This window comes from Ostrea edulis, chromosome 9 (assembly GCF_947568905.1).
Source record: "Ostrea edulis chromosome 9, xbOstEdul1.1, whole genome shotgun sequence".
Taxonomy (NCBI): Eukaryota; Metazoa; Mollusca; class Bivalvia; order Ostreida; family Ostreidae; genus Ostrea; species Ostrea edulis.
Genome location: NC_079172.1, coordinates 36229239 through 36254899, shown reverse-complemented (window position 1 = coordinate 36254899; position 25661 = coordinate 36229239). Strand labels below are relative to the sequence as shown.

Below are 25661 nucleotides of genomic sequence, written 5' to 3'. Positions count from 1 at the left end.
TCCCCGATGAGATGTAAAAATAAAAGATGAAATAACAAATATACTGAAAAAGTACCATTATTGGAAGTCCTCAGTGTGACGTGTGTAAAGATTTGTGAAAAAAGTTTTCCTGATGCCAAAATATAAAATTCAATATTCGACAAATTGTAAAATTCATACAATGTTCATTAGGACTCCTTTCTCCTTACAACTAAATATGATGAATGTTGATTACAAATTGATTATTTATCAAGTGCTAGTACTAATCTCCCAGGAGTTTCACTCCCATTGCCCCAAGCTATAATTAATATATTTATCTCAGATATCATCTCTAAGGGAGATAACTCTGTAATTGTTAGACTATTACATAATATACTAGACAGATTAATAGATGTAATCAATCCTGAAATACTTTCAGTTGACTTTCATAATTTTTTTGCCATTATCAGAAACGTGAAGAGGGCTGGTGGGTAGTGATTGGAGACAACAAATCAAACTCTCTCCTGTCCATCAGACGTCTGACCTTGCAGCAGAAGGCCAAGGTCAAACTTGATTTTGTGGCACCGTCTCCTGGTCACTATAACTACACGATCTTCTTCATGAGTGACGCTTACATGGGATGTGACCAGGAATATAAGTTCAGCATTGATGTGAAGGAAGGGGACAGCGATAGCGAAAGTGAAAGTGATTAGAGGACCAGCTGGAATATCAGAACAGAGAGAAAATCCCAGACAGACACTGCAACACAAATTTTAGAGGGAAATAATTTAAGGACCATTGTGTACACAGACCAATTCACTTGATACACTACTGACTGGAGCAGCTGCTGCTGTCTATAATATGAATTTTGGTTGAGATTTTATTTGTACATGTATGTTTCTGTACAAACAATACATCTAACATTAGCTTTTAAAAGTTTCCATAGGAACAAATATTGAGTGGTATATTTGAATGAAACACTTTTGTTTTTATATGAAAATAAACATGCAAGATAAGATCCACTTCTAGTGTAAATTTAAGTTTGTTGGGGCCTTGGTTAAGGGTACATAAAACAAATGTACAGGCTTGTATATACAAGATTGATGCCCTTGTGAGAAATAGAGGACTCAGGTTGTTGACCAGTAGTTACTTATTGTCTGTATTCAGTTGTGTTGTTGATCATGAAGTTTTTCTCAATGTCATGGGGAAAAAAATTCTGTGAAAGACAAAAAGTTAAAAACTTTGTGTTAAACATTAATCACAGGAAATTTCATTTCAATATGTTCCTGTAAATGACTATTTTAGAGTAAGCTATTTGATGGTGAATCGTGTAATTTCATCTTGTCATTACTGCTAGACATTTTTAAATTTGTGTCATTTATCATATAAAGCATACCAAATGTAAGTAAGATTTACAATAAAATGATTTACAAATGTGAGTACATGAGTTGTCTATATATATAAAACTTATTGTCAATTGAACTATTTATCAGACACATCTGAATCAAGTGAACTAGTTCTTGGACATGATGCAGAAATATGATAAATGATATGCACTGAAATTAGTGTATATAAGGTGTACATGATTGTATTGCTTGTCTTTTGATAGTGAACAGATTCGAAAGAGGGGGAATGGGTGGGGGTGGATTCAAAAGAGGGGGGAGGGGGGGGGGGGTAGGTGGAGTTGAAATGTCACCCTTTGGAAACTTAAAAATTAAAGCAAATACGCTGGATCCCCTCCTCCTGCATATAGAAAACACCTGGATCCACCCCTGTGTAAGTGTTCTATAAGGAACTATTTTACATCCTTGTACATACTTATTAAATTTTGATAAGAAATTTTACACCAAAAGAAGTTCTCTGAACCTCGACTGACAGTGTTTCCTGGGAAAGGAAATCTGACAGTATTTGTGATGTGGTTTGAAGATAATGAAGATTTACTTAGCAACTATCTGACACAAACAGTTTCCTGTGTCGTACTAATGGATAACAGTTTCAAGAATGTAATCTGAAAATTTTTCAAGATGCCTGCCACTGAAATGAGATGAAACATCCGGACAGTTTCTAAAGTTTAAAATGTCCTCAGTGAAAAACATCCAGACAGTTTCTTCAGTTAAAAATGTCCTGAGGGAAAAACATGAGCCCAAATTCTACATTTGATGCAATTTCAGCTGACAACTCCTGACTTGATTGGACTTTGTCATATCTGTTATCAAAGTTTATGGTTGGGTATGTTCATCATGAAGAGTTATCTTGATTCAAATTAAAATATGACCCTATATAAAGTGAACTTTAATTCCAGTTGCTAAGGTCCCTGTGTATTCATCTATATAGCAAACACCAGTCGCTGATAAAAACGGGATTGTCTTGAAAGTTGTGTATTTAAGGTATTCGATGTATAACGACCACATTTCATCTCTAGTAAATGGATGGTGGGATATGGTAAATCATTTTCAAGGGTTCATCAAGTAGAATAATCCAAAAATTTTGATCACTGATTTATTTCACTTTGAATTATGGGAAGATCATGTTTAATCAAAATATAAGAAATATTTTCATACAAATTTCTTTGTAAAAAGTTGCATACTTTTCCTCTTTATATGAAAAAAAATTAATGATTTACCACTCATAATTTCAGAAAATTAGATTTTCTCATTTTTACCAATAGTGGACAAGTCTTCAAAAAAGTTTCAAGTGCAAAAAGGTCAGATTCCCCTCATTACATGATATACCAGTCATATGAATTTGATGTACTTCACTTCTATCTCATCTTTATTCAACAATAAACTTAAAGCTTTTCAAAATTGTTCATTAACCTTTCATTACACATTGAATACCTTATAATCAGATGCATGTACTTTTAATAAATCTTAAGGGGACTGTAATTTTGTCAGTGTCTTGATTCTTTAATTTAATTCAGTGAAAATTGCTCTGTTATACATTTCAGTAATAACACCAGTATTTTTAAAATTATTTCATACACTTTTTAACCTCAAAGCAGGCACATGAATATGTAATTTTGGTGATTTGATAATTATTGTTTTGCAAGACAATAATTCTTCCTTGGGTATTTCCTTACACTAAAAGCAGTTATCCAACAGTTTTATTGGGATTCTCTTGTTTTTGTACACAATACATAAATGTTTTTATTAGTCATTAATTATATATTCCTATGCCATTGAGAGATTTTTAGGCAAAGAAATGGTTGCCATCACTTTCACAGCTAATGCCACTTTTACTGTGAATGCTTGGATAACATGAACAGCTCCTTTATCATGTACTGGGTGTCAGAAGTGGCTCCCTAAACTTTTGTGAGCATCATTGGGGGTGGGGGATGCCAATCAACTCATGCACAGCATCCATTTATTCTTCCTGATCACTTGATTTATGTTCTTGTTCAACCATAGAAACAATCAAATCAACTGATATACCTACAAATCAAGAGGAAAGATTTGAAGCAAGTTCAAAATTGAGGGGTAGGGTTATAGAGGAACTATTATAAATTGAATCACATGAGGTATCCAACAGTAATTGCCACTGACAGTCTTGATAGCCCTAAAAATTCATGGAGGGGGATATTTTGAGCTAATATTGACTGACAATTTTCAGGCATGAAATAATTTGAATTGATAGAATTACTATAGAATATTCACCAACACTAATTTTAGCTCACCTGTCTGTCATCTATCCGTCTCTAAACTTTTTACATTTTCGACTTCTTCTCCAGAACCACTGGGCTAATTTCAACCAAACTTCACAAAAAGCATCCTTGGGTGAAGGGCTTTCAAGTTTGTTAAATGAAGAGCCACACCCCCTTCGAAGGGGATATAATTGCAAAAATAGGGTGGGGTCATTAAAAAATCTTCTCAAGAACCACTGTTCTAGAAGAGCTGAAATTTACATGAAAGTTTCCTGACATGGTGCAGATTCAAGTTTGTAAAACTTCTCTCTACCATTCCGACTGTTCTCCTTCACAACTCCCAAACTTTCTCCAATACTCACAAAGTTCTAGATTATCATAGTGACCACATAATATATTACCGTAAATACTCACAAAGTTCTAGATTATCATAAAGACCACATAATTATTACCGTAAATACTCACAAAGTTCTAGATTATCGTAGTGATGATGACCCATTCTCTACCCAGAGTTAATTCTGTGCGCTACTCGCACTACTACATGACGATCATGTAAGTGAAGCTTGCGTAAGGCGCCCTCTGGTGAGAGAATGATTGATCGTATCTTGCTCAACGTCTCGCTCAAGAATTTTTCACTCATATGGAGACATCACTAAGACCGGTGAAGGGCTTCAAATTGAGGCCTATGCTCGGCACTTACGGCCATTGAGCAGTGAGGGTTCTATAGCGTGCCACATCTACTGTGACACGGGTCATCCGTTTTTAAGGTCATCTCCGAGGACCCGTGACATTCACACCTGATGCCGAGCGTTTGGCGATGGAACTGTCACTACCTGTTTTTTATCGACTTAGGTGCGTCGCGACCGGGATTCGAACCCCGGCCTACCGCATGTGGGGCGAACGCTCTAACCTCTTGGCCACCGCGGCGGTTGGTGAGAGAATGAAGATGACTATCTAGGGCCCCGCTTTGTGGCATTATTTGCCAAGTTCAAGGCCCATACCTCTTTCAAAAATGGGTCAAAAAAGCCCAAACTTGAACTTGATCTGTAACATTTCCATGTATAAGTAGTAGGGGTAACCAAAAAAAGTCCAGAAAACTGTCAATGCATGGATGGATGATTAGGCTAATCACTATAAGGCTACCATCTATGGGTGGGGCCCTAATAACATGGACGGATGCTTACGCTAATCACTATAGGGCTCCCATCTATGGGTGGCGCCCTAATAACAAGACTGCCAGAGTTAAAGATGCTAATCTAAAGGAAGATCCCCAATCTCAGGACATGCAAAATCACAAGTGGACAGCAAAGATGATGTGATAAATTTGTACTTCACTGACACATCATTTACACATCCAGCCATTCCAATGTTCTCAAATGTTTTTGTGGTTTAAATGGCAAGAGTTGGTAATTGGTTGGGGGGGGGGGGGGGGGGGGGCAAATTACTACCATGATATCCCAAGTTCTTCACCTTTGGTTTTACTTCATGTTCCAAAAGGGCTGTGTCCAATCTCCCATGAATGACGCTGTAAAAGTATGTCTTCAACATAACTTTTATTTAAAACTTGAAAACAGTATGGATTCAAAAGTTCATCATAAAGCAATACTATAAAGACGTACATTGATTGTCTTGCATGTGCCATGGCAAAAACTGATGTGCAATACATCAATTGTAGATATTAAAGTGGCTTGAATCTCTGGAAAATTGATTGCCCACATTGCATAAAAAAATTAGCACTTCACTGTTTTCTAAAATGACACATTGCATACAGAATTAGCACTCTGAATTATTCAAACATAAGTGTTAAAATATACTGTACAACATGATGCATACTGTAAATACTTTCAACATTTGACAACACAGAGAATGACATCCTATGCATTACTGCACATCTAAAAGTTCCTGTTAACAATTTAAAGCCTACAGGCAAACTGAATAGATATATAAATGGCATGCTGTTTTTGATTCACAAAAATTACACAAATGGCACAACAGTGATGGCTTTGCATAATTATATATATGATGTAGAGCTAACTCTACAGAACAAACCAATTAAAAACAACGCACAAGAAAAAAATAACAAAGAAATATAAATCAAACTTAACAGAAGAGTATACATTGATAAAAAAACACAAGATATCACAGTGACATTTGTAAAGCTTTTTCTGAATGCATTGTTCAATAATGTTAAGAGAGATGACCATTCTTACAATGGATGCATGCACCGATACTATTGAAATCTTTGCAATTGTTTGTAATAGTCTTCTCATATACAGTAAAAAACAGTTAAAGCGAATCTCCAGGGCCAGCGAAAGTCAGTTTGTTATAAACTAACATTTTCTTTATCTTCCACTCATTGGGGAATAAATAACACTTCAAAATAAGCCTGCATTTGTTATAAGCATGGTGTTCTATATTACTATATAGGGTTTCCCTTATTTTCAGTCTTACATTTGCATTTTGTTTAAAAGCTGGATTTGCATATTTCTTTGAAATTACATACTGTGATGGATTTGAAAAGATTCAAGGTGTAGAAACATCTTTTTTCTATGGATTTTGTTTTTTCGTTTTTGTGTAACCACTTCCTTCAGGAGATTTGAAATTGCTTAAGATACAGATTAGGTACATATACAAAGATGCACAGAACTTGTTCATGAATGAATTAGAACTTTCTTAAGTAACAAGTGCCTCCTGTATAAGTAACAACTTGGTTTATGTATTTGTTCACTGAATTCCAACAAAATGAGTTATAGGGGGAGCATTCACCATTAACTCTTTGTATTTCACGGTGAAGTGCCACATTCGGCTTAAGTAACTATCCTCGTTATACGGCAGTCCATTTTTCTTCAAAAATCGAGAAACGATTGGCTTGATCATCAGACACATGTTGTCGGACATGTGAGGAAACAGATGATGCTCCACATGAGCGCTAATAATTGCATGTCCAAATGTGAAGTCCAGTATCGGATTTCGGGGCAGATTTAACACGCCCGTGGACATTAAATATATTTTCTTTGGTCGGTGATCACGCGAGTACATGGGAAGTCCAATATGTTGAAAGACATTGACATGGATGTAAGGTATCGACAATAAACCTCGCGAAACAAGTATGCACAGTAAGGCTCCTGTAAAAGAAAACCCAGAAATCTTCATTAGCAGTGCGACATTGACAAAATATCCCATCAGCATGAGGATGACGTATCTAGCCATTTTTTTCCACTGTCCCCAGAGTTCTTTGAGAGAGACAGGCACAGACATTAGTGGAAGCAGGAGGGGGGCGAAATACATATAAAAGAGTGCTGGTAGAAAAGACATCTTCCAGCTGCTGGAGTCGCCAAGGCCAATTATGTTGGTGTGAGGATGATGTACGCGAATATGTATGTCATAGCCAACATCAGAAGAAAACGACGATAGGAAGTCCCCAAAGAAGAAACCCAAGATGCGATTTACGGCGCGAAACTCGCACAGAGAATTGTGCACACTAGCGTGCGCGCAACGCACAGCAAACATTTGGTAACAGTATCCATAGATGAAGACCCCAAGGCAAAATGTCAGCGGGCTGGATGACTGCATGCAGATCAACGCTACATAGGACATGATGAAACCCATGCCAGTGATGCACCAATCCACGCCATATTTCTCCCACCAGCTGCACCGGTTCACGAAGGCCATCACTTCATTGTTCAAGTCAGAGAATTTGGGCAACTCATCTTCTTTGACGCGGTCGTAAACAATTTCTGTTCCACTTTCTTCCTTGGATTCTATCTTTGATCTCGTGAAAGGCATCTTGTCCAGTATGCAGTAGCAGTGAAGCAAGGACACTGTGCCCAAGACAGCGAATCGCTCTGTATTACGTCAGTGTGTATATATCGGTATCTAATCATATGGTAACCTTTGGACCCAGATTGGAGTAGTCATTGTATGTGAAGAAATAAATATGAAATATGATTAAAAGAGTTGAAAACAAGCCCTATTTACACGATGAGTGATGTTTTTATATTTTAAGATTTATTGATTATGGTGATTCTAACGTTTTTATTCAATTATTCATTTGCAAATTGACTATAAAATAATGGAAATAATGAAAGATCCTTATTTCCTCTTCAGAGGTGAAGGACGAAAAACAAAGATGGAGTCGTGCTTAGCAGTTGAACGAGAAGTTGAGAGAGTCTTATCGAAATTTAGCGGTCTTCAAGACCACTCAAAGAAGAATTTAGAGGATTTGATTTCGTCCATTCAGAGTATTCAAAAGGAACTCGACGAAGGTAGGTGATTCTTGAAGTACATCACAACTACTTGCCTAACCATAGGCATTTGAATATAAGATGTCTTTGTTTTAGGGGAAAATGTATTTAGTATAATTGTGTGATTTTTCTTTCTTTCCTTCATATGCTAATCAATTCTGATAAATTTGATATACACATTTAAGTGTTTTATAAAGGTAAATTAAAATTGACTCGAATTTCCTCGATGTGAAAATTTTGCAGCTCCCGATGAACATGAAATCACGCCAACACAATCGCTGATTTTGATGCAGACGATTCGCAAAATAAAGGAGGCCATATCAAGAATGGGACAGGAACATAAGGACCTCCACAGCACTGTGTCGAAAGTTGGGAAAGCCGTCGACAGAGTAAGTCACTTTAACAGAACTTCTCAGTCGACAAAGTAAGTCAGTTAGCCTAATCGGAACTTCTCAGTGGACAATCATTCCAATACTTACATGATCACACTCTGATCTAGTGAATCACTGAATTTAATGTTTGGCAAAGTATGCCACAATAGTCGACACATCATTTAATCCACTCAGTGATGCATTGGTTGTTTTTTTTCCCCATTGTACACTGCTTGTTTACTTAAAGGACACATCTCGTGTTTTTAAACTTTTTAATTTTTTCAGCAAAATTAATTCATTTCATGCCTAAAACTACTTTACATATGTTTTAAAAGAAACAGTTTGCGTAGTTTTCGAGTTTGATTGCGATGAAATTCAAATCTTGCGATATGCATATTTTCTTCGACATTTTACGCGCCATTATCTGTGACGTCATATGCGACCTCGAGCGAGAAGATTTGAAAACATTTGTTAGCCATTTCATAAACAGATTAGATTTAATTGACAAACAAACAATTATCACATTAACGGCTTGTAAATAACACTGCATTGGGGTGTTGTGTGCCGTTTAAGGGTGTACTTGCTGTCAGTAGAGATGATTTGGACTGTGTTTTTTTCAATTTTCGAAGGAAGGTATGAGGGACAAGACGTGAATATTTTTTGTTGGCACAACGACTTTGCCATAAAAAAAACCCAGTAGAATTTGTCCCTATACTTTTTCAAACAAGCTCTTGGACAAAGACGTATATAAACTGCGAGAAAATGGTTCTATCGAAGCTTCGCACTGTTACATATAGGCCTACCGCATATGCTTTCCGTTCTGCTCTCAAATTCAATACACACTCGCACCAACTGACCTTCACCTTGTAACACCATATAGGCAGAACTTTGCTAGCAGTGTCTACCAACTGGTAGTTTTAAAAAAGAAATTTAAAGATAATACAACTGGTAGTTTTAAAAAAGAAATTTAAAGATAAAAGATAATAGAACTTTCAATTATAAATAATAAAATATATTTCCCAACTTTGAATTGAATTATAATGCTTTCATTTTTTTTTTTTAAAGGAACGCGTACGTGTTTACAACAACAGCACGCCGCGCTCCCACTTCCTAAGTAACAATGTGTAGATAACAAAAAATAATGATTAATAAAATTGAGCTTGAATAATATAATTTAAAAGTATTGTGATTTTCACAATAACTTTGATCATTTTTATTATATTTTTTTTCCCGAAATGCACCCGTGACGGTAGGCCTAGTTGTCAATGCTACATGTACGTAATCGTATTATAATTTAGGCCTATCTAACTTCTCCAAAAATAAATTTAATAATAATTGCTCTGTTTATTTTAGAAAAGCAACAACGCTAATTACAGTTGTTTACAGAAATGGCATTACCAAATAGTGTTTAGACAGTGATCCCATGTAAACATTATTTACTCGCAAATTTATGCAGATTTCATACTCGCTTTCCTCGCTACATTTGGGTCGCTATTTGTATGCACTGGTGGCTAAAAGATATAAGACTCGGGAAATTTGTCAACATCGAAATAAATGTTATCCATGGTAAATAAATTAGGCCCCTAAAACCCGAGTTTTTAAAAATATCTAACACTACTATTACAACAAGTTGATCGACGAAGGTCTCATATGACGTCACTGTACCACGTGACTACCTATCTAATTAACTAGGCTTTTTGAAATCGGGGCTTAGATTTAAGTCCATATTGTGGCTAATTATCGCAATACTTCAGTGAACGAACTATTACAATTAATTTCTATAAGCATAAGGAAGACAAAATGCATATAATTCTGTATACTTTGAAAACACGAGATGTGTCCTTTAAAAGTACATGGCATACAGTCAGATAGTATGTCACCACGCTGTCTGCAGCAATTAATGAGGCAGTATGTCAGCTACTGTTACATAGTTTTTCACCCATCAAATTAAGTGGTTTAATGGTTCAGATCACCCTGAATGATTTTTAGCTCACCTGAACCGAAGGTTCAAGTGAGCTTTTCTGATCACATTTCGTCCGTCTGTCTGTCTGTAAACTTTTCACATTTTCGACTTCTTCTCCAGAACCACTGGGCCAATTTCAACCAAACATGGCCAAAAGCATCCTTGAGTGAAGGGCTTTCAAGTTTGTTCAAATGAAGGGCCATGTCCCTTTCAAAGGGGAGATAATCACAAAAAATGCAAAAATAGGGTGGGGTCATTTAAAAATCTTCTTCTCAAGAACCACTGGGCCAGAAGAGCTGTAATTTACTTGAAAGCTTCCTGACATATTGCAGATTCAAGTTTGTCCAAATCATGGCCCCCGGGGGTAGGGTGGGGCCACAAGGGGGGGGGATCAAAGTTTTACATACAAATATATAGGGAAAAACTTTAAAAATCTTCTTCTCAAGAACCACTAAGCCAGAAAAGCTGAGATTTACATGAAAGCTTCCTGACATAGTTCAAGTTTGTTCAAATCATGGTCCCCGGGGGGTAGGATGGGGCCACAAGGGTGGGGGGGGGGGGGGGGTGTCAAAGTTTTACATACAAATATAGGAAAAAGCTTTAAAAATCTTCTTCTCAAGAACCATTGGGCCAAAGAAGTTGACATTTACATGAAAGCTTTCTGACGTAGTGTAGATTCAAGTTTGCAAAAATCTTGGCCTCCAGGGGTAGTTGGAGCCATAATAGGGACTAAGGTTTTACATGCAAATATATATGGAAAGTCTTCAGATATGGGCCAAGGTGACTCAGGTGAGCGATGTGCCCCATGGGCCTCTTGTTTATTTTTAATCTTACAGTTCATCAATCTTAAGATTACTTGTTAACAAATTGGATTTTCCATAAGTATATTGGTTCATTGTTCTGTATATGCCAGTTTTGAGATATGTTGAAGTTATTTCCCTTTAGAGAGCTCTTGTACATGGTCAGGCATGAAACAATTTGTTTACATGCAGTAGTGGAACAAATTAGTGAATGTGCTCAGTAAGTTTCTCATGCAGTTTCATCACCCTGTTTGGCTGATACACTAAGTAAATGTACTTGTAATTAAATGTACTTCTTATTATTTCACATTTTTTCATTGTAATATGTATCATATCCAGGATATTACTTGCATATATATGACATTGTTTTTTATGTTTCCACTTTAGTAAAAAAAAATATTTCGACTGTATTATATATCTTAACAAAAGTAACTTTTAACACATCATCTTCCACACTGTCCCACTTAAGCATTAAAAGTCCCACCAAATGCACCTCCTACACAGAAGAACTCTTATATCGAAACTGGTGTATTGTGTTGCATGATTGCTTTACAATAGATGTTAAATGTTTTTCTCCAGAATTTTGTGACAGATTTCACATCCATATCCCAAGACAGTAATCTGGAGGATGATAATAAAAGACTCCTGCTAAACGAAGTCATCACCGAACACTTCATGAGACAGGGGATGCTGCATATTGCAGATGCTCTCATTGAGGTGACAAAAATACTCTGCCTGCTGGATTACAATTATAAAAATCATGTCCATTTGGAGTGAAATTGTACTAACTAACAGTATTCATGGAATTTTTTCTATAGGATGCAAATTTAGAAATCGCTCCTGACAAGAAGGAACCATTTTTGGAGTTGCACAGAATCCTCGGGGCCTTGAAGCAGAGGGATTTAGCTCCAGCTTTAAGGTACAATTTTCACTCGGATTAAACATGTTAGCAGCAAGAGGTTTAATAAGGAGGTATACTACATTGTCATAATAAATGACTTCCTTTTAAAACATGTTGAATGAAAATATAAATATCCCTTTTGAATTTGATTCCCTTGCTGGGTAGCTCAGTTGGTTAATGGGTCGACTGCTGATATATGTAAAAGGCAAAAATTTATTGATGATTATTTTTAGGATTTGGAACCTGTTGCCAAAATATTCAAGTCCTTTCATATTAGACAGCTGTTTGATGTTATATATGGAGTATAGGATATTGATTCCTGTGTATTCTGTAGATGGTCAGAAGAGAACAGAGACAGACTGAATGAGACTCGGAGTTCGTTGGAATTTAAACTCCATCGCCTGCGCTTCATTGATTTCCTTAAAAAAGGTCCCTCCCACCAGTTACAGGCCCTTCAGTACTCGAGGAACTTTGCAGCATTTGCAGATAGACATGCCAGAGGTAAACCGCAGCTTTCTCACTAACTGTGTACATCCCCAAGCTTTTCTTTATTGTCAAAATTTATTTTTGAAAGTTGAGTACATTGTTCAACTTGTAGTATTTCTATAATATTTGTAGTATATGTATAGTATTTGCCCTCTGTTACCTATAGTATACAATAATTTCATGCATGTTTCAGTCAAAGTTATTGCCCAAAGGTGGTGTGAAAAACCTCATGTACTAATGTACAGTCTGAGGCCAACGGTTGACTGTTTTTCCTGAGATGTATGAAATAACTATTTTATTTGTTGTTGTTGTTGTCGGTTCCTTTTTATTTCCATGCAGTATCACGGGTAGTGTCCACACTAGTGGGCCCTCTTCCAGGTATCTGGCTGGCTGCACGCATGGCAGATCTCACCTCAGATCTCCATTCTTTCCGGTCTTGAGGGTCGGCAGTAGAGAGCTTCCATTCTCTACGATCTTTCTCCGTCAGCTCTCTCCAAGATAGCATTGGCCGACCAACTCTACGTCTCCCAGGAACTTGTATATTTAGAGCGCACTTGACTGCACTGCTGGATCTGACAACGTGGCCATACTAGCGGAGTCTCCTTTCCCTTAAGATGAGGTCGAGCTCGTCGATGCTAAGCCGCCCCAGCAATTCAGTTGAACTTACAGTGGCCATATCTTCAGGCTTGATGTTACAGATCTGTCTTATCATGGCCCTGTCATTGCGTAGTAGGCGATGAAGATTTGGCTTGGTCAATGCCCAGGTCTCACTGACATGGAGCATAGCACTCCGTACACAGGTGTTATACACTTGACCACTGGTCTTATAACAAAATAAAAAAATTATCCAATTAATTTATCTACATATCTGTAATTTAATATTATAATACTTTACTAATGAGAATTTATTTTGATATGTCATAAAATGTTCATACAAGTATTTATAATACTCACTTGTGATGATGAATGTTTACAGCTGAAGAGTGGCAGCACATTCGTAGCAAAATGCACAAGCAGTGCCATGAAACAGTTAAAACTATTTGCTGGTTAATAGTTTAACTATTTCATGCGCAGAGAAATTTTAAGAAGGAATAAGCAAAAAATGTTAATTACTTTGCTAATAGAAAATTGGTTAATGATGTACAGTTATTGACTGGGTTCGAGGACAACAGCTGTTTTGTTTGACCCAAGGACGGATTTGTTGCCCAAAGCCGTAGGCAGAGGGTAACAGATCCGTTTTTTCGAAGGTCAAACAAAACAGCTGTTGTCCGAGGACACAGTCTATAACTGTTTTGTTATACACTTTCTTTCTTTTTATGTTGTTTTTTTCTAAATGCACATGGTTTGTTGACTTGGAACTTTGAACAGGACAGTGTGATTGCATACATTTATCACCGTGTCTTTTAGTTTAAAAGAAAACGTACCCAATATCCTAATATTAATAATTATATTTTTCATGTTTCTGCTCAGCTTTTCATGTAATAAGTGCTGTATTTCATCACCAGTTAAATCAGTGAACTTCTGAATCACCATTATGTAAAGAAAGCAGCAGACCAAGAATGCGTAGCCAATAGAAAAAGGACAGATTGTTATACACCTAAAAAGATTTCATATATAAAACTAATATGATTTAGAAGTAATATTTTTACTGTTAAACCAATTCTTACACTCGTGGTCTATTGACCGGTCAACAGTTTACGAACTGTTGACCGGGCAATATTCTACTTTATTTCTATTGGCTATGTAAGTCACGTGGTTCTGGGTCTGCTGCTTTATTTACGTAATGGTGAGGTTCACTGATTTGACTGATGAAAATACAGAATTTATTAGATGGAGCGCAGAACAGAAACACGAATAATATAATTATTGATTTTTAATTAGGATGTTACGTAGGTTTTCTTTTAAACTTGTGGATGCATTGATAAATGTATACAATTCCTCTGTCGTGTTAAAAGTTCGAAGTCAACAAACCATGTGCATCTAGTAAAACATCCTAAAAATTGAAAGTGTTTATCAAAACAGTTATAGACTGTGTCCTCGGACAACAGCTGTTTTGTTTGACCCTCGATCAGATCTGTTGCCCTCAGCCTACGGCTTCAGCAACAGACCCATTCTCAGGTCATTTATTAATGGTTACTTTCACTTTCATGTGCGCCGCCATTATGATAAACAAAACTTTTAGGTTAATAGATAGGTCATGGCAGGAATATTCTTCAAAATGTTTCTACTGTACAGTAGATTTTGAAGTAGTGTTTTACAGAGTTACAGATTTTGGTGTCGTGTGTTGTAGATTTACAGATTCGGATCTGAAAATCATGTGTCATGTTTTACAGATTTTGGTGTGGTGTTTTAGAGATTTTGGTGTGGTGTTTTACAGATTTTGATGTGGTGTTTTACAGATTTTGATGTGGTGTTTTACAGATTTTGATGTGGTGTTTTACAGATTTTGGTGTCGTGTTTTACAGATTTACAGATTTTGGTGTGGTGTTTTACAGATTTTGGTGTGGTATTTTACAGATTTACAGATTTTGGTGTCGTGTTTTACAGATTTTGGTGTGGTATTTTACAGATTTACAGATTTTGGTGTGGTGTTTTACAGATTTTGGTGTGGTGTTTTACAGATTTTGGTGTGGTGTTTTACAGATTTTGATGTGGTGTTTTACAGATTTTGGTGTGGTGTTTTACAGGTCTACAGATTTTGGTGTGGTGTTTTACAGGTCTACAGATTTTGGTGTGGTGTTATACAGATTTTGATGTGGTGTTTTACATATTTACAGATTTTGGTGTCATGTTTTACAGATTTACAGATTCTGATGGGGAGTATGCTGTACCTCCACCAGGGGATTGAAAACTCTCCATACTCTCACCTCCTGGCTCCGATATACTGGGACGAAATCTGTGATGTCTTTACGAGGGATGCCTGCACATTGCTAGGAATGTCTGTCGAAAGTCCATTAAGTGTCAGGTATACAAATGTGATGAAAACATAACCCAATTTCATATAATGGAAGTTTACACTTGTACTCATGTTATATGAAAATTTTACATGTTTTAAGTCTACTTGACTTACATGTATTAAGTCTACTTGACTTACATGTATTAAGTCGACTTGACTAAAATATATTAAGTTGACTTGACTAAAATGTATTAAGTCTATTTGACTTACATGTATTAAGTCTACTTGACTTGCATGTATTAAGTCTACTTGACTGACATGTATTAAGTCTACTTGACTAACATGTATTAAGTCTACTTGACTTGCATGTATTAAGTCTACTTGACTTGCATGTATTAAGTCTACTTAAGTCTACTTGACTTGCATGTATTAAGTCTACTTGACTTGCATGTATTAAGTCTACTTGCATGTAATAAGTGTTCTTAACTTACATGTATTAAGTCTACTTGACTTAAATGTACATGCATTAAGTTTACATGACTTTTATGGGTAATTTATCGTGCTTAACTTACGTGTATTATTGAAATGGAGATAAATACATAATGTACATTGTATCAAAAGTTCCACTGTGTGGTTGTAATGCTGAGCTCTATTTTACTTGGGGAAACTTTTGTGTTCTATGCAGTTACCTGGTTGCTAGTTGTAGTATTGGAGCTGGTTGTGTGATTTTTAGTGTGTCTAATTTTCAGTATTCGAGCTGGTTGTCTGGCCCTTCCTCCGCTGCTAAACATCAGACAGGTGATGCAACAGCGACAAGTGTCGGGAGTTTGGAGCAGCAAGGAGGAACTACCAGTCAGTATAACCGTCAAAGTACAGAACTGAACAATTTGTGATCGAAATACAGAACTTCACGATCCGCAATCAAAATACAAAACTTAACAATCCGCAATCAAAATACAGTACGCAATCAAACTACAGAACTTCACAGTATGCAATTAAAATACAGAACTGAACAATCGGCAATCAAAATACAGAACTGAACAATCCACAATCAGAATACAGAACTTCACAACCCGAAATCAAAATACAGATCTGCACAATCCGCAATCAAAATACAGAACTTCACAATCTGCAATCAAAATACAGAACTTCACAATCCTCAATCAAAATACATAACTTCACTATCCGCAATCAATATACAGAACTTCACAATCCGCAATCAAAATACATAACTTCACTATCCGCAATCAATATACAGAACTTCACAATCCGCAATCAAAATACAGAACTTCACAATCCGCAATCAAAATACAGAACTTCACAATCCGCAATCAAAATGTAGAACTTCGCAATCTGCAATCAAAATACAGAACTTCACAATCCGCAATCAAAATACAGAACTTCACAATCCGCAATCAAAATACAGAACTTCACAATCTGCAATCAAAATACAGTACTTCGCAATCTGCAATCAAAATACAGAACTTCACAATCCGCAATCAAAATACATAACTTCACTATCCGCAATCAATATACAGAACTTCCCAATCCACAATCAAAATACAGAACTTCACAATCCGCAATCAAAATACAGAACTTCACAATCCGAAATCAAAATACAGAACTTCACTATCCGCAATCAAAATGTAGAACTTCGCAATCTGCAATCAAAATACAGATCTGCACAATCCGCAATCAAAATACAGAACTTCACAATCTCCAATCAATATACAGAACTTCACAATTCGCAATTAAAATACAGATCTTCACAATCCATGAACAAAATGCAGAACTTCATAATCCGCAATTAAGATACAGAACTTCACAATCCGCAGTCAAAATAAGGAACATCAAATTTGCGCAACTTCACAATCCGCAATTAAAACGTGGAACATCACAATCGACAATTAGAACATAGAACATCTCAATTGTGGTAACAAATGTCTGCTCAAGAAATTCTGAAGCAATGGTTGCAGTATAATTATATATGTACAGCCAGTGAGCATGAATTAACAGAACAGGACAAGTAAGGAAAGTGGACTACCAACTAACTCACACTAGGATTACCCCATAAACAGGTGTTTATACTCACAAAGATGACCCCATAAACAGATGTACATACTCACAACACTCACAAAGATGACCTCATAAACAGGTGTTCATACTCACAACACTCACAAAGATTACTCCATAAACAGATATACATACAACACTCACAAAGATGACCTCATAATCACATGTACATACTCACAACACTCACAACGATTACCCCATAAATAGGTGTTCATTTTCACAATGTTCAAAACAGGGTTACCTCTTAAACAAGTGTAAATATTCAGCATAATTATTTGTACCCAGTACATTTAATATCTACAATTCAGAGAGAGAGGGGATTCAGTAATGGGGCTGTTCATGTGTGAGTGTGTGTAACACAGACCTTGTAGACACTCTACCACCCACATTTTTTTATCAATTTGATTTCATACTTCACATGTAGCTTTGTCATCAAAAGAGGAAGAACCCTATTGATTTTTGGATCAAGAGGTCAAGGTCACTAGGAGAATGTAAACTCTCATTGTGAGGGGATATGCTCGGCTTGTGGAGCTTTTCTTTCGAACATGAGTGATTTGTCATAATGCAATACATTGTATTATAAGTTGAGATATGATGATGATTGTAGGTGGAGATTGTATTATAAGTTGAGATGTGATGATGATTGTAGGTGGAGATAGTATTATAAGTTGAGATGTGATGATGATTGAAGGTGGAGATTGTATTATAAGTTGAGATGTGATGAGATTGTGATGATGATTGTAGGTGGAGATTTTATTATAAGTTGAGATGTGATGAGATTGTAGGTGGAGATTGTATTATAAGTTGAGATGTGATGAGATTGTGATGATGATTGTAGGTGGAGATTGTATTATAAGTTGAGATGTGATGAGATTGTAGGTGGAGATTGTATTATAAGTTGAGATGTGATGAGATTGTAGGTGGAGATTGTATTATAAGTTGAGATGTGATGAGATTGTAGGTGGAGATTGTATTATAAGTTGAGATGTGATGAGATGTGATGATGATTGTAGATGGAGATTGTATTATAAGTTGAGATGTGATGATGATTGTAGGTGGAGATTGTATTATAAGTTGAGATGTAATGAGATGTGATGATGATTGTAGGTGGAGATTGTATTATAAGTTGAGATGTGATGAGGTTGTGATGATGATTGTAGATGGAGATTGTATTATAAGTTGAGATGTGATGATGATTGTAGGTGGAGATTGTATTATAAGTTGAGATGTGATGAGATTGTAGATGGAGATTGTATTATAAGTTAAGATGTGATGATGATTGTGGGTGGAGATTGTATTATAAGTTGAGATGTGATGAGGTTGTGATGATGATTGTAGGTGGAGATTGTATTATAAGTTGAGATGTGATGAGATGTGATGATGATTGTAGATGGAGATTGTATTATAAGTTGAGATGTGATGATGATTGTAGGTGAAGATTGTATTATAAGTTGAGATGTAATGAGATGTGATGATGATTGTAGGTGGAGATTGTATTATAAGTTGAGATGTGATGAGGTTGTGATGATGATTGTAGATGGAGATTGTATTATAAGTTGAGATGTGATGATGATTGTAGGTGGAGATTGTATTATAAGTTGAGATGTGATGAGATTGTAGATGGAGATTGTATTATAAGTTAAGATGTGATGATGATTGTGGGTGGAGATTGTATTATAAGTTGAGATGTGATGAGGTTGTGATGATGATTGTAGGTGGAGATTGTATTATAAGTTGAGATGTGATGAAATGTGATGATGATTGTAGGTGGAGATTGACCTCGGCAGAGAGTACAGATACCACTCCATCTTCGCATGTCCGATTCTACGACAGCAAAGCACGGATACAAACCCCCCAATGAGATTGATCTGTGGCCATGTCATTTCTCGTGATGCTCTTGGCAAACTCTCCAACAACAACAAGTAAGCGTTGATTTTTAAAACTGCTCTCTGGTTATACATTTACAACAACATGCATGTTCTTATGCCCAATATTGTAAAATTATTTTTCTATTCATGTCTGTTTTAATTTATGGCGCCTGGAACTAGGGCGGGCCATAAGATAGGTTAAACATTGAAATACCGTAAACATGGTTATTGTGAGATTTGTGACAAATTGAAAATGCGACAAAAATTGCAGGAAAATTGATGAGTGTCAAATTTGATAAAATATCAGTATCCATTTAAAAAAAAAAATACAGTTCCATCGCTTTGATTTGAAATGGTTCCCAAACTTCTCAAAATGAGATGAAAGGGATATCTTTCATTGGTATGTACACTTCACCTTCAGCTGCTATCGCTAAGTGAAAGTATAACAAATTAATTTTTTGTATCTTAAAAATGCCAGATCAATACATGCAAGTACACTGTGTGCCAATGCAGTATATATTCCAGTTTGTCTACACAACAACCCATGCAGTCTGGAGTTTGAAATCATGACTTCTACAGTCTGGGGTTTTAAATCATGACTTCTACAGTCTGGAGTTTTAAATCATGACTTCTACAGTCTGGGGTTTTAAATCATGACTTCTACAGTCTGGGGTTTTAAATCATGACTTCTACAGTCTAGAGTTTTAAATCATGACTTCTACAGTCTGGGGTTTTAAATCATGACTTCTACAGTTTGGGGTTTTAAATCATGACTTCTACAGTCTGGAGTTTTAAATCATGACTTCTACAGTCAGTGCTCGAGCTGGGCTTCGCCATTTTCGCCAATGGCGAATTTTTTTCAAAAATGGCGGAAAAAAATTGAAAATGGCGAAAGTCCCTTTTTGCAATAAATTGTATCTTAAATCCTTTGTCAGTGACGCATTATCGCCTGCTTGTTTATGCAGTCCAACTTTATTTATTCAGTCAACGCGTGCGACCAGAAATCTCGCGTCGCTCCAGTGCACACAGAGCTGGTCACAGCCTCAGGTAATTTATGGCTGCAAAAAAGTCGGTGATTATGTAATAAAGTACATCGGACAGCTGTTTACCCTGCTGTGGTCTATTGTTTAACATTTAAAGTCTTATTCATTATCGTGCTATCATCTCCACATTAATGTCAATTCTTAACCAGAAAACGAACCGGTAATTAAATTGGCCGTATTATTGTGTATAATGTATATATGAATACATCAATTGTTTGTTTTTGCGGCCAAACTCGTTGATTACAAGATTTTGATTTTGATGTGTTTGATTTTAGTTCGAAAATTTCATAAACAATTATGCGGTCGGTCACCATTGATATGGACATAGCAATTTCTTTGAAGTTCGGTGCGCAACAGTATAAAAATGCTAATCTCATAAGACTATGCACCCCATTCTATTTTGACACTAAACTTGTAGCTTCTGACTCTAGTCAGTCTAAAATTAAAAAAATAACTATGTTTGGCTTTACAGTCAACCCCACCTGCTCAAACATCTGATTCTGTCCAAATTGCAAAATCTTCTATACAAAAACGGAAATTTAATAGGGAACGGTTGAGATACGACTTTAAATTGGGCTTGATGTTTTATGACATCTGCATTTCGGGCAATGTACACAATGTTTTCACTGAGGGTTGTAGCATCATGAAGTTTATATTTATATGATTTATTATCTGAATTTTGATTTCCATAATAGAATTTATCAAACAAATCAACTTCTTATTATTTCAGAAAGAAGTGTTTAGGTATGGTAGCTGAATATGATTAAGTAATGTAACTGATTCAAAATGCTAAAATAAGTGTAATGAATAAAATAATATATAATATGATGGAAATAATTGTAAAGCATGTGCTTATTTGTGCCGCGCTGCTCGCCGAAAAAGTGGCGAAAGGGAATTCTGGTCCAGTGGGAGCACTGTCTACAGTCTGGGGTTTTAAATCATGACTTCTTCAGTTTGGGGTTTTAAATCATGACTTCTACAGTCTGGAGTTTTAAATCATGACTTCTACTGTCTGGGGTTTTAAATCACAGACCTGTTTACTCTCATGATTTCGCCGTATTTTGTATGGATTTTGAGTCCGAAATACATCTCACGTTTTTATATCCGTCTGTTTGCATATTAGCAGTTAGTTTCATGTAATTATCCGTACCCTTTTGATGCTTGACCAATCGCTCAAAAATGTGAGTTGTAAAACATTTCTGTGATCATGACCAAGGTCAAGTGATTTAAAGATGGTGAAAGAAGGCGAGGTAAGACTTGCAGATCTTTGGAAATTTCCCCAGTCCCTCTATGAGAGGAAGTACATCTATGTATGTCTGTTGTAGTATGCAGTATTTGTAATATATTTCTCTTGCTCTTATGTTGGCAGAAATTACCGTAATCTCGTATTGCAACAAAAATACACAAACATTGGGAATCACTTCGAAAGTAGAACAGAAGTATGAACGAATATCTTGAATAATGTGAGTTAGAATGAGCTACAGATGAGAACAATAGCGAAAGTATATGTTTGTGAAATTGTCTTCAACATGATTAAATATTGGTAAATGAAAGACTAATTCATGAAATAAGAAATTTCTTCATGTGGCATTTGCATATTCTATTGACAATTATTTATTTTGTTATTGGTATATATTTAAAATTTTCAATGCAGAGAGGTGCAATATCAATTATATATTCATGTAGTTGCATGTTCTTCATTTATTAATGTAAAAACGCCGTATAAGAAAATCTTACGGACCAATCTAATCACAAATACTGAGAGACAACGACGGGAGTAAACAGGTCTGAAATCACGACTCGACAGTCTGTGATTTTAAATCATGACTCCTATAGTCTGTGATTTTAAATCATGACTCCTATAGTCTGGGGTTTTAAATCATGACTCCTATAGTCTGGGATTTTAAATCATGACTCCTATAGTCTGGGGTTTTAAATCATGACTCCTATAGTCTGGGATTTTAAATCATGACTCCTATAGTCTGATTTTAAATCATGACTCCTATAGTCTGGGGTTTTAAATCATGACTCCTATAGTCTGGGATTTTAAATCATGACTCCTATAGTCTGGGGTTTTAAATCATGACTCCTATAGTCTGTGATTTTAAATCATGACTCCTATAGTCTGTGATTTTAAATCATGACTCCTATAGTCTGTGATTTTAAATCATGACTCCTATAGTCTGGGGATTTAAATCATGACTCCTATAGTCTGGGGTTTTAAATCATGACTCCTATAGTCTGGGGTTTTAAATCATGACTCCTATAGTCTGGAGTTTTAAATCATGACTCCTATAGTCTGGAGTTTTAAAGTTTTGCTTAGGAACAAATGTATTAGAAAATTCTTTAAAAATTTCTCAGAACCTTAGAATTACAGTAGTTGAAATTAAAAAATCAAGGATTGACATGTACTGTAAAAAAAAAAAAAATACCGAGAACCACACAGGTGCAAAATATCAAATCAATATGCAAACATGCTTAAACTATGACCCTCAGGGGTGAGAGTAGGCCCACCTAGAGGTTTTAAAGCTTTACGTAGGAGAACATGTTTATAAAAAGACCTTTGCAAAGATATGCAAGCATCCTCATTTAGTGTAGATTAAGTACCTTCACCCCAAGATCACTGGAGCCATGACTGAGATTTAATGTCTACATGGAAAAGGGCATTGTTCAGGTGAGTGATGTGACCCATGAGTCTCTTATCATATTGCTGGTAGTAATATACATATTGTTTATTTCAGGGTGAAGTGCCCCTATTGCCCAGTGGAACAGCTTCCTTCTGACGCCAAGCAAGTCTTCTTCTAATTCCCTGTCTGAATTTGTAAGACGGCCACATTACCAAAGTCTCCTGGTGATGACGGTAGCAGACATATGACCAACATGTTGTCAAATGTATATATATATTATCTACATGTACATCAGGGTTAATCTATTGCAAGGGTGTTTTAACCATTTGGAAATTGAAGTCTTTTGATGTACATCTGTTTTATGATCAGGAGATTTGGTGGTTCATTAATCCATCAGCTGTGGACGAGCAGTGAGGTAGTCTAGAGCAAGAATTTTTGTGTGACTGCAATGTCGTACAATAAGTCTTGTGTGAACATGACTGTAGGGTCATACGATGCAGATCTTGATGACATGGCTGTAAGCACCACAGCTTAGTGTTCTACACTCTGAACAAACATTACAGGTTTATTATGGGATAACCCGGCCTTAATTCGGGGATTGTCTGAAGTCACACGATTAAAAGACTCAATCACTAACAGTGGAGTTCAAATCAAAAGAAACCTTCCCTGTGAGAAGATATCTGTGTTGTGTATGAGATATTTAACCTGTTACTCATTACTGTGTGGATTTTTTTGTATACTAGCCTACATGTACATAAACAAGGATGAGAATGATTGTCTATTTCTGTGTGTCTTAAAATCAATACTAATGTAGATCGATCCTCATGTGATTTCATTGGTTTTTGCAAAAAATCTTTATTGAATTAAACTTTGCGCTTGATAGAAGTATATTTTTCAGAGGAATTTTATTCACTGTATAAAATTTTCAAAAATTGGTAAACTGTTGATAGTGAAAAATTTCATATTTTCCATAGAGAATCAATTATTTATAATTATGAAAAATGTTGTCACGGGCAACTGTTATGTTGGTAATTCCTCTACTGTATGTCTATCATACAATATTTTCCTTAATACCCACAATTAATTTATACATATTTATTAATAAGCAATTTTCAAAAACTGACGACTTTAAAGATTTATCATTTTAACAAGTTTTTATGTATTTTTTATTCTGTTTTATCAAAACATGTGATTTTCTGATCTTGACCTATACTTCTGTTTTTGTTATGTCTGACATCTTAAAAAAGGTGGCAACATACTCATTTTCTTTGGATAATTATTAAATCAAACTATATTGAGTGGAAATTAATACAGTTTTTCCACTTTCAACCATTTAGTCACAAAATAAAGTGGAACTATCTTAAATCACATTTGATTTGCTATGTATTACATGTACTTATAATGAATTCTCACTTACAGTAAAACACGGTTACAGTGAACATGCTTATAATAAATTCACACTTACAGTAAAACATGGTTACAGCAAACGCATTTATAATGAATTCATGCTTACAGTAAAACATGGTTACAGCAAACACACTTATAATGAATTCATGCTTACAGTAAAACATGGTTACAGCAAACACACTTATAATGAATTCGTGCTTACAGCAAAGTGATTATGAACTTATTAGATATAACAAATTATGTTTATAACGAATCAAAAAAAAATTCCCCAGCACTTCGCTTTAAGTGTGTTTTACTGTACACTGGTATTTTAAGATGAACAATTCCCGATGAACATATTAGATAAATTCAATCTTCCTTTGCTAGTCCAATCCAAAACATTGTGATATGCTATTCCATACTATTGGGTAATTAAGAGTTATCTCCCTCAAGATCAGGAAAATTTTTATGTCTTGTCATTTATTCCTCTAGGTCACAGCAGTGTTTGTTTACATCATTCAGGAAATCTCAATGTGACAAAAAACTAAAGCAAACAGACTGCTTTATGTAGAAAACAAATACTGACTAAGCTTAGCATGGTTAGGTAACTTGTGTCAGGAGACAATTTTGAATAAGATAGAATTGCAATGTTCTTGTGTTAGTATTTGTTCCGCAGACATTGAGGGAGAAATAGACAGCCCCATTTTCTGCTCCTGCTGACTATATCAGTCAGTTGAGACAGTGCTGTGTGTTTGTGAATACCTGTAATGTAACTATCTGAATAGAACCAATAAATTATTTTACAAACAGATACACAATTGATATTTTAAAATGAGAGGGATATATCTGATGATGAGTGGGGATAAATATCTAGACAAGTGATATCTTATGATGGTTGGATAAAATAGCAACACATTAAGTTAACACTAACTTTGTTAAGGACAAAAGAAGATATTTCTTGTCTAGGCTATAAATTTGTAATGAAAATGTATATGAAGCTCAGTATGATCTTTGATTACACAGAATAATGTGTGAATGACCTTGCTGTAAGGTCACTAAACCACGGTGATCAACAAAGTTAAGATCATTAAAAGGTCATCCTCAGGCCGTGATTTAGTAATAGTGTCATTAAAAGGTCAGACCTAGCACAAATATTTTTAATGGCAAGGTGGTACATACTGAATTTGAACAAACATCATTTGGTTGAGGCAATCAGTTAACAACTATTCAAACTTTTCTTCTAGAGGCTGATTGAAAAATAAAATACAGGATGCTTATGGTCACATGATGTTTAGTAATCTTAAACCAGCTATTTGGCTAAGGTCAAGTTCACCAGTGTTCGCAATTAACCGAAGACCGAGTCTATGTCAAATAACACCGGTCTATGCCAATTGTAATTGGGTTA

General features: G+C 35.7%; 3 protein-coding genes across 4 annotated transcripts in view; 2 read left to right on the top strand and 1 right to left on the bottom strand.

Moving 5' to 3' along the window:
• LOC125657764 (U5 small nuclear ribonucleoprotein 200 kDa helicase-like) overlaps positions 1-1397 on the top strand; it is a 59214-nt gene extending 57817 nt beyond the window's left edge. Inside the window, exon 45 of the mRNA XM_056149023.1 lies at positions 429-1397. Coding sequence (XP_056004998.1) covers positions 429-671 — 243 coding nt within the window. The 3' untranslated portion in view covers positions 672-1397. The remainder of the gene's footprint in view (positions 1-428) is intronic.
• Positions 1398-1791: 394 nt separating this feature from the next.
• On the top strand, positions 1792-25067 carry LOC125658336 (E3 ubiquitin-protein ligase RMND5A-like). Of its 2 annotated transcripts, none has more exons than XM_056149021.1 (10): positions 1792-2187; positions 7706-7863; positions 8086-8231; positions 11556-11693; positions 11795-11895; positions 12212-12378; positions 15163-15328; positions 16009-16111; positions 19100-19254; positions 22985-25067. In XM_056149021.1, exons 1-10 carry the CDS (start codon positions 2180-2182, stop codon positions 23046-23048), a joined length of 1206 nt encoding a protein of 401 aa, XP_056004996.1. In that variant the 5' UTR covers positions 1792-2179; the 3' UTR covers positions 23049-25067. The 2 variants fall into 2 exon arrangements, with proteins under 2 accessions (XP_056004996.1, XP_056004997.1); XM_056149022.1 differs by lacking the exon at positions 1792-2187 and adding an exon at positions 2648-2662.
• On the bottom strand, positions 5135-7500 carry LOC125658337 (fatty acid desaturase 6-like). Its single transcript, XM_048889569.2, has one exon. It carries the CDS (start codon positions 7382-7384, stop codon positions 6323-6325), a length of 1062 nt encoding a protein of 353 aa, XP_048745526.2. The 5' UTR covers positions 7385-7500; the 3' UTR covers positions 5135-6322.
• Positions 25068-25661: the final 594 nt, after the last annotated feature.